Here is a 10,732-nt window from a genome sequence, read left to right as displayed (position 1 = left end):
ACCCACGCGTGCAGAGCACATTGGATTAGCAGTCCAACGCCTTAACCACTCGGCCACCTCGTCTTGTGACTCTCACAGCTAATTACGGCAACTAATCATTCAATGTTTTGATAATTGCACAGGTGTTACGATAACACACACATACATGTATACACAACTGTCTCGCATTGAGGTAGGCAGAGGCCATGAACTTATCGCTACGTTCCCGATAAACCTCTGTTGCCTTCCTTACCAGACTCTTCATACATGACCGCTTGGCTCTTTAATAATATAAAATTTAAGCATTATAACCTTTGTGGAGAACGTTGAATGACTCTCTAGACGGAAAGGAGGACAGTGGGAACTATACCAAATTGTATATGGTAGCTACACTTAATTAGATTCCGAAAAATAATGACTTTAGAAAAAAACAATTTGTTATATTAAGCCTTACAATAATAACGCATAGAAACCTAGTCCGCACACGCTAAGTGAGGCAAATTGAAGCGCGCCAAAAGGGCATACACGAGCGGGCGGGCCTTCAGTGCTCAAGGTCAACTTGCACCGCAAACAGATCAAGAATTTTAGCTAAAAATGACGAAATGTGCGGTAAATGAGTGTAAAAAAAGTCAGACAAACATAAAACAGATACTAACATCACATTCCACAAGGAAGTAACGCGTTTCAACTAGTATTTTTATATAAATATTCACTAAAACCTAAAATTTGATGATTTCGTTGCAACAAGACACGAAAATGCCTACATGAATTTGATTTTTGCCTCACTTGTGACAGTTCGTTTGATATGAAACTATCATTATATGCGTTATTATTCTAAGTATTAGGCATTCTATTACTATATACGAAAATCTTTTAAGAATAATAATAATAATGTGCCAGGCAACTACGTGAACTTCAACGGAACTATGTCTGAGGCATCATCTAGAGCATCGAACCCGGGAGTTCCTCGTCAAAGTCAAAGTCAATTAAATTTCACACTTTAAAACGTCATTTTTTAAGCTAATGCTCGAGCAAGAAACCCTAGGGATTGCTCTTTTCAAATAAACTTTAATATTAGGGGTTAAAGTATGAAATTGCCGTTTTATTGCAATAGGTTCTTTGAATTTTCATAGAATCTTCATGGTTTGAGGTTTTCGAATGAAACTTTTTTCAAATGGTTTCTGTGTTTTTTTTTTTAAATTTGAAACATTTGAATATCGACTTTCAATTGTTTTTGTTATTCAATTTAGACAAGAAAGATGGATACTGCGAAAATTCGAGTGATTTTTGAATACGAGTTCCGACGCGGAACTAACGCGGCAGAAACAGCCCGCAATATCAATGCTGCGTTTGGAGAGGGGTCTACTAATGAACGCACCGTGCGATTTTGGTTTAAACGCTTTCGTGATGGAAATTTCGACTTAAAGAACGAGCTACGAGGAAGACGGGCGGTCTTCACAGGTGAATAACGATGAATTAAGAGAGATAGTGGAAGCCGATCCTAGTCAAACTACCCAGGAATTAGCGGCATGGTTTAACGTTACCTTACCCACAATATTGACTCACTTGCGTCAAATCAATAAAATAAAAAAATACGAAAAATGGGTGCCTCATGATTTGACTGATCTGCAGAAAGAAACGCGTGTTGAAACTTGTGTTGCCTTGTTGAACCGGTACAGAAATGAAGGAATATTGGATCGAATTGTAACATGTGATGAAAAGTGGATTCTTTATGATAACCGGAAAAGAAAAATGCAATGGCTGACCCCAGGTCAAATGCCACAACAGTGTCCTAAAGCAAAACTTACCAATAAAAAGGTAATGGTAACTGTTTGGTGGTCTCAGCATGGTGTTATTCACTATAGTTTTCTCCGATCTGGTCAAGCAATAACGGCAGATGTCTATTGTGCCGAACTCCGAACCATGTTGACAAAACTAGCAGTAAAACAGCCCCGACTCATGAATCGATCTTCACCATTATTGCTCCACGACAACGCGAAACCTCACACAGCACGAGAAACCATTTTGACCCTTCAGGAACTGCAGTTAGAAACCATTCGTCATCCTCCGTATTCACCAGACCTTGCTCCAACGGACTACCATTTTTTTCGTGATTTGGACAATTATCTACGTGACAAGAAGTTTTCTTCCCAGGAGGCAGTACAAAATGCTTTCACACAGTTTGTGCAGTCTAAATCGTCGGAGTTCTATCGCAAAGGCATTAATAACCTTCCCATTAGATGGCAGCAATGTATAGATAATAATGGCAACTATTTTGATTAAATAAATTTGTTAAAAATTTAAAAAATAAACAATTTAGATTTTCAGTACAAATCGGCAATTTCATACTTTAACCTCTATTATTATAGAATACACTTTGAATCATAATTGTGTGGAATCTAGACTCTTGTTGTCTTTCCATACTTCTTTATCTAAAACATACTCTTCAATTTTGTAATATGACTTTTCAATTAAAATACTTTTAATGTAAGTTTTGAACTTAGGAAATTATAATCTTAATATATTCTCCGGAATTTTATTGTAAAAACATAAAAGAATCGTTTACCTTAGTTAAACGAAATCGTGGTACCATGAGTTTGGACTTAGTTCTAAGGTTAATATTATGGATATATTTTTTCTTAACGAAATTATGTACATTTTTACGGGCATACAAAATATTTGAGTAAATGTATTGCGATGCCACAGTCATGATATCAGTCTCCTTAAACTCTTCTCTGAGAGAAACCCGAGAACCTAAACGGTACACATCTAGTGCACACACTGCTAATCGCTGGGCCTACGAAGTCGTCAAAAACTTACATTGACGTATCTACCAAGCTATTGTTGTAAATTCTTAACCCCACGACTACATGGTTTTGTTTCACTCTGACTTATTAAGTCTATATATAAAAACCAATTTTGTTAAAACAGATGGTTATTAACAAAATTAAACAATAATATTGGTAATAATTTATCGATTATTTGATCAATAATTAAGTGTGTTTGAAATGAGATGTAATTTTGTTCTTTATTAACGTTTCGTGTACAATGTCAACTATAGACGGCCGTCCGTTTATTCTGTTTTATATTCCTTTATTCCTACCTGCTACAATCATATGTGTCATGGTGGAGGATGCATAAACAAATTTCAACGTCAACTCAAGTTAGGTGTACGAGCTACCTGCGTTAATTTATTTGTTTTATACAGCGTGTTTTTTTTTAATAGGACAGTATGGGAAAATCCGAAATCATAGAAGATACAAAGAAACTGTCTTAGGTACTTAATGGTTTTATGTCTTTTATTTTGTGAAAACGATTTTGGCATAGTAAATTTTTAGGTCCAGTGTCAGTTGTCCTTAAAAATGAATAAAACTGGTCAAATTTTGTTAGTGCTGATCGATTCAGTTTTATGTAAGGATCATTTCATTGTACAGAACGAAAAAAGTGGGACAGCAGGAGTTGATCAAATTTGATAAAATGATTTTTCAACAAAATTAATAACATTTCATTAAATTTACCTTTTCTTAACATAAAGCAGAAGTGTGTACTGCTTTGTCTCCAATTTAAGGGTAAATATCAATCACAGGCATAGGAGCTTTATTATATGAATCCCTACAGTCCTCAACACATTTGCGATGTTAAGTGTAAATTATTTAGTAATAATATACTGTATCGGAAATGAAAGGGTCTAATATGAACGCACCGTAACGGATTTTTCCAAGCAAGCAGGAAATTCAAAGAATACTAACTTACAACACTTTTAAATACTAGTGCTGTAGTGATACCCAAGTGGACGAACATGTCACACCTCCAAAACGATCTGTCAAAATCACCATGCTATTTTGGTTGGTGTATTGGTATAAAGGGTATTTACTGACTCTATATCAAAATGCCCAACTGCTGAACACGTTAACGTTTACGTAAGCAAGTTCTATGATTAAAACTCAAAATATAAGACGAAATATGACGTAACAAATTCACTTACAATTGAAAAGAAGTAAATGACGAGGCAGCCGAAGATGTCAACTTCAGGCGTCCGCCAGTGGTCGACCACGGCCGCCTGCGCAGCCGTCAGGTTGTCTCCCCATGTGAAGTTCGCGAACATGGCAAGTACCTGAAGGCAGATTATACGAGTTCATTGTGGAAGAGTTCGTCCAGGAAAGTACTGTTACCTTAACAATTTCTGCTACCAAGCAGTTCCGTTTTGAAGGGTAAGGGCGCCCGAAATTACAGGACACCTAGGACTTGTCAACTTATGTCTCAGGGTAACAGGCGCAGTAACAATGCTCTTCAGATCTTTGAGATTTGAAGTTCTGATTGGCATTGCAACTGTTATGGACAGGCTTGTAGTTTACCACCAGGCGCATGACATGTTCGTTCCGCCACGTGATATAATTCAGAAAAAATATTTACCTGGCCCTGGTTGCTAAGGTCTGCAGCCATGTACTTTCCGATACCAGGAGGCCAGAGGATTGTCATCACAGCCAGAGTCATGATGCCTGGATAGATGAAGCGACTGCAAACACACAAATAAATGTAATTCAGAATTGTAGTCGGTCTTTTTTGAAGACTGACTAAAATGACATTTGTAGGGTTGTCAGTTTTCATAAAATTTTAAATAGTTATGTAGTTGTTGTCGATAGTTTTATCGATAGATTGTGACAGAAGATGAAATTGTGACAGAAGATGAAATTTTGCCAAAAATGACTGAATTGTGAATGTTAAGTCGATCGAATGATTACTAATTGCGTTATTGTATTCTTATTTTGACAGTTGACCTACTAATATCGAGATCAATTTTGTTCGTACATTTTAACAAGAATAGCGGGATATGATTATCCATATAAAATTAAAATGAAAAACTTTAAAATATGTCTCCATTTTATACTTTTCACAAACATAGTTCTAAATGCAGTTTGTGAACTTACAAAAATTGACAATTGAAATAAACTTGAGCTCAGTAATTCGATGGACAATGGGTCGAGGGTGATTCAAATGAAAGAAGTCCGGCTATTTATTCCATAAGCGTGAGCAATATTCAGTTGATAGTCGATAGAATGTTTATCGACTGCAATCACTAGCTGGTTGCAAGCAGGCAACACTTTTGCGCAATGAACTATCATTTTACTCAATCTTCGAAAACACAGGTTATAGAACTTATAGCTTATGTTATAAGCTCCTATGCTAGTCGGGTTGAAAAGCGCCCAACGCATTTCTTAAGTGGATTGAGATTTGTATGGCAAAATTTCAGTTCTCTATTATTAGCATGCACCATCTTTGAAATTGGCATTTTTTGGTGGCACTACAATTGGCCGACGCGATTTTAATTCAAGTGTCGTTTCGTGTCGTCTTTCTGGTGGAAAAACATCATCAAAAGCCTTCGAAAACTATTGAATGATTCCCCAATGCGTCTCACCACAATTTCTTAAGTAAGTATTAAGTAGTACTTTAAAGTAAATGTAAACTGAAAAAAAGAACTCAATAGTGTCCAAGATAAGACTCAAATTGAAACCTGTAATATCAAAAGTTAGCGTTCCTACAAGTAAGATATAGATTATCTACAGATTTCGTCTAATCTGTTATTTGAAATTGAATTAAATTTTTGTAAACACTTTTATTAGGTTATGTTTTAACAATTATCTAGACAAAGATCGAACACTAAGAAAAACATCCTTAGGTCCGGCTGGATTAGAATCAACGTCCTCCAACAACAGACGCTATGCCAACTAAGCTACGGAACGAACTAGCGAGCCTTACAAATTTTTCGATGTGCTTGTTGTCGGATACTTGTTTTTAGTTTTTAATGACTTTTTGCCGTAGCGCCATCTGTGAGAAATTTATAAAAGCTTTCTTCACTCAGCAGCAGAGATATCGCTTGAATAAATGTAATTTTTAATATATGAAAACTTTTCTTTACATTTCTCACAGATACGGCAAAAAAGTCGTAAAAACGAACAAAGATCTGTAACAAGCAAATCCGTAAGACTCGCTAATTCGTTCCGTGACTTAGTTGGCATTGCGTCTGACACGGTTTGCTGGAGACGTTGGTTGTCTTCTATCTTTGCCTTAACAATAATTACAAAGTACTGGAGTAATTTCACAAAAATAATTGCATATCATATGGATGAAGTTGCAGGCGAAAGTTAGTGTCGGATACAATACAAATACAATCAAAAATAGTACAGAATATTGGTGGTACTGACTTCTTCTGCAGAAAGTTGCTAAGGGTCTTGGTGTTTCTCATGAAGAGGACGTAATGCCGGTGTAGCCACACCCATAGCGCTGCAAATAGACCGGCCACTATGCTATAAACAAACATACACATTCACATAAATATTTTAGTAGCACTAGAGCCAGGGCTCCGTCACTCGCTCAAAAGCCTACCGCTGGGTGCGTCAACGTCGGCGCAAGCGCTCATACAACGTCCATCATTCATGAGCATTCGGTTCCGCATGACTGCACACGGCCGGCAGCGTTATTTTCAACTCTCTGAGCGCGTGCTAAGGTTCCTTTTTCCTCGTAGTGAGCGCCTGGTTTCATTAGTCATATTTAATCGGCTATTATAGCGTAGGGATTTTCGATTTTATGCCATGCTGGTCTGCCACGCAAACGTCCCGGGTTCGATTCCCGGGCCAGGAGAAATATTTGTGTACATTTATTTCTCTCGTGAGTTTGGGTGTAATTTGTGGTTGTGTATGTGTAAGTGTGTGCGTTATTATTATTATTATATATTGTTAGGTAGTAACTATTAAGTAATCTGACATATGTGATATGCCAAACTCACCCCAGCAAGACGAACACAGCAAACTCTTGAGGGTCAAATGGGAATTCTTGTGGTAAATGTGTTGGGAACAATGGTTTGATGGTCGGCGTGGCGCCCGACCAAACGGACAGGAGACGAAACATCTGCGAAGTAATGATCGTAGTTAATACATAGGTAAATATCACAATGTTATTATAGTTAAAGAGGTCACATGCTCGGAAATGTTTGCATTACTTTAAAAAAACGAACACGGAAAGTTTGTCGGAAAGTTGTTTGTAAGTATGAAAATCCATTACTGTCCTCTTCTCTAAACTTTTCAATCTATCTACTAATAACAAACTATGTAAACAGGCAAAGGAAAACCTCATGCAACCAACTGCCCACCTGTATCGATAACTTTTTGAAAAAGAGAAAAAGGTGGTAAGACAACATTTTCTTTTAGCAATTGTCCCATGTCAAATATTACTTTTAATATCAATGTATATATTTTTTTACTTTTTCTATTATACATTCCTCCTTTAGTCTCATATTGTTTGAGAAAAGCACTATGTATGCCTCGGCGGGAGCTCTTACTATTTTCAACCAGATTTCACTTACTGAGAAACTTAAATAATTCAAATTTAAAATATAGACGAAGCGCATTAACAACACGCAGTCAATAATAGTTATACCTTTTTATATATATAAAAAATCAACTTCAAAAGTATGTGGATTACATCTGTTTGCCAAGTTTTATTGAAAACGGTTAAGAGGGAGCAGAGGAAAAATTCCTAATCTTCGATTTGATTTTCGAGGGGTATATCCACTTTAAAGTTAAGAAATAAAATATTGTATTAGTAACTACACGATATATTCAAGCATAGACATTAATCAGAAACATAAAACAATAAAGTTTCCTCGATAGATAAAAATCACGAAATGACCTCTAATTTTCACATTTTTTCGATTTATCCTCGAAATGCTACAGGTTATTAGGACAAAAATTAGATAATTAATTATATTTATGCATGATCGACAACTGTCACTACGGATTTTTTTTTAATCCCTTTAGATTTAGGGTCGTATTCTAGAACTCTACTCAATGCTCAAGTCAGGATTTGAGCATGGTTTAAAGCACTCGAAATCATACTCAAGTCCCTGCCATTAGGATCGTATTTCCAGTGCTTGTGTTTCCAGTGCAATCCTGACTTGAGCATTGAGTAGAGTTCTAGAATACGACCCATAGAGTTATTCCGCTAAAACGAATTTGGTACTTTTAATGCGCAAAATTCAACATCTCCTGTCGCATGTCACGCGAACTTCAGGCATATATTTGTTTCACAAATTTGGGCGGAGCCAACGTCAAAACTTTTTTGGCATGCTCCCTCTTAATTAATTTATCCTATAATTTGCTACCCCTAGAGATGGAATATTTTCTTGAAATTTGAATGGGACAAATCCCTGTGACCCATGAACGGAATCACAAATGCCGGAGTAGTCGCGTAATAACACACACAAAAAAAAATGCAGTCCAATTGTAAAAATATTGCAGAAATAGCTGTTCAAGCCCCAGAACGCCTACAATTTTCATCATAGCAGCGTCGTGAAAGTGTCATTGCTCTTATTATTTAATTATATATTTTTTATTGCTATACTTAAAAAAACGTCACTTCTACCTTGATCAGACACAAAGACGTACCCATTCTGTATTTCTATTAACTTTGTATAACATCAATAAACTTCGCGAATAAGTTGAGGATTCCACGCCAACGCCGCAGACCCCGTGTGAAACCACCTACAGTCGAGCGAAGACCTGCCATCTTACCTTACGTGAGAGGTGTTACAGACAAGATCGGAAGAGTCCTCAGGCGTGCATCTATCAAGACCTATTTCAAGCCCCTGAGGAAGATTTCTCAGTTCCTGAGACCCGTGAAATGTAACATCCCCTTACAGGATGCAGGAGTTTACAAGCTTGACTGTGAGTGCGGTCTCTCTTATATTGGACAAACAAAGCGAAGTATTTGTACCCGCGTCAAAGAACATATAGCTGATGTCAAACACAGTCGCGTAAACAAGTCTGCAGTCTGCGAGCATGTCATGGATAAACCTACACATTCAATGAAGTTTGACAAACCCCAGGTCCTTGCAAAAGAAGTCCGTTATCTACCCAGGATGCTGCGAGAGGCCATTGAAATTAAAAAACATCCTAATTTCAACAGGGAAGATGGTTTCTCCGTACCACCAGTTTGGGACCCAGTATTTCCTCTAATGAAAAATCCCAAACAGACATAAGACTGCAGTACTAATTAATATGTTTTAGTTTATTCTAATTTCTATTAATAATTAATAATAAATTAAACCTAATAAAAATTCATTCAATAAAATAATTTGTAAAACTTAATGTAGCGTAAATTGGAATGTTTTCTTTGTAAAATTAAAAATAAGGTATTTAATTAATAACTATTGTAACTATAGTGAAAAAATAGGGTGGTTTGCATTAATATTAGACATAACTGGTTGAAGACTGTACCACCTCAGTCAACCGTGACCATGGGACCTGTAAAGGGCCCGAAACGTCGGTTTGTTTGAAAAAACAAATATACGCGATTTAAATCCGGAAAAATAGTTTCATTTCCTATATCAATAAACTTCGTTTTATTGATAAGTTTAAATAAAATATAATGTTGACATAGAAAGAGAGCGCGGGGCTCTGGCTGTCCGCTGTAATATGCTGGCTAGGAGGTTCACACGCTGCTCTAACGAAGTCAAGATAACGCTATTCAAAGCTTTCTGCCAATCCTTCTACACTTGCAGCCTCTGGGTCTCATATGCGCAGCTGTCAGCCGTCGTACTGCGCGTACGATATAATAACGCGTTCAGGAAGCTGCTGGATGTGCCACGGTTCTGCAGTTCCGGTATATTCGCGGAGACGGCAACATCCGTTGCAACGCTAATGAGCTACTGAGCCGCCTGCGTAGATCGTCTAACAGCATCCTGAACGTTTTGACTGACCGGTGGGTCTCTCCGCTGCTACATCAGTGGATGTGATAGCGGTAGCGGTTGAGACCTATGACACTTATACAATAAATTTTCAATAATATGTATTTTTAATTTTAATCTAATTTAATGTATTGTATTTTGTAATGTTTTTATTTTATGTCATTTCATTTTTGTGACTCGTGTACTTATACTATGTTGTAATATTGGCGAAATAAAATATTTTGAATTTGAATTTGAAAATTTTTATTGAAGAAATCTTATCAGCACCTTCTTGACCGAACAAAAGCTAAAAACCATCTCAATTAAAAACCCTTTAAATAAAAAAAATACCTACTTGACGTCATTCCACCCGTTTGGGAGCTACGATGCCAAAAACGACACGATGGCAAAGGCTTCAATTATAACTCGAGAGGAGTTTTTGCGTCGGGGATTAGAAAAGTATTGCGTTTACTCACAATGGCACTGCAGCAAGCGGCGAAAAACCCTCGCCAATAATTTCGCACGGCAAAATACGTCGTCGTTACTTCTATGGAGAACAGAACACCTGAAAATTTCAAAACAGCTTTATTAGTATAGTAATTATTTCCATAACATTTTGTAACAACAACATCATTAACTCATTTGTACGTCCCTCAATAGGGAACGGGTATTTTTCCCAATGCGGTTTGGGCTCTTCATGCATTCGTAATATGTATGTGATTGACTATCAACTCTCAGTTGAGAGCTCGCTCTCCCAACTGAGCTACGAAACGAGTTAGGAGAGAAACAGAAATTGTGTATGAGCAATTTTTTTGTTTTTAAATATTTAACAGACACACGCTTGGCCACAATCTTATCTGATGTTAAGCGACGATGGGACGCGTCTGCCTATTCACTCTAGCCTTGAATAGCCAAAATTGTACTTTTCTGGAAACACAGATTCCGGTAGAGTTTATTTATTATAACATCAAGTGACGGAACGGCCAAGTCGTGCGCCTGGTGGTAAGCTACACGCCTGTCCATAACAGTTGC

The 10,732-nt window shown here is 37.0% G+C and overlaps 1 protein-coding gene across 1 annotated transcript in view; it reads right to left on the bottom strand.

The window, feature by feature from the left end:
* The window catches only part of LOC113228148 (chloride channel protein 2), a 25,152-nt gene extending 14,891 nt beyond the window's left edge, over positions 1-10,261 (bottom strand). The window contains exons 1-5 of the mRNA XM_026461356.1: positions 10,177-10,261; positions 6,764-6,885; positions 6,183-6,284; positions 4,393-4,495; positions 3,965-4,093 (exon numbers count right to left, since the gene is read on the bottom strand). Of these exons, the coding sequence (XP_026317141.1) occupies positions 3,965-4,093; positions 4,393-4,495; positions 6,183-6,284; positions 6,764-6,885 (456 nt within the window). The 5' untranslated portion in view covers positions 10,177-10,261. The remainder of the gene's footprint in view (positions 1-3,964; positions 4,094-4,392; positions 4,496-6,182; positions 6,285-6,763; positions 6,886-10,176) is intronic.
* Positions 10,262-10,732: the final 471 nt, after the last annotated feature.

The sequence above is a fragment of the Hyposmocoma kahamanoa genome, unplaced genomic scaffold, assembly GCF_003589595.1.
Source record: "Hyposmocoma kahamanoa isolate Upper Pololo Valley unplaced genomic scaffold, ASM358959v1 224, whole genome shotgun sequence".
NCBI lineage: Eukaryota > Metazoa > Arthropoda > Insecta > Lepidoptera > Cosmopterigidae > Hyposmocoma > Hyposmocoma kahamanoa.
The sequence above is the reverse complement of the archived record's forward strand: the minus strand, read 5'-3'. Positions and strand labels throughout refer to the sequence as shown.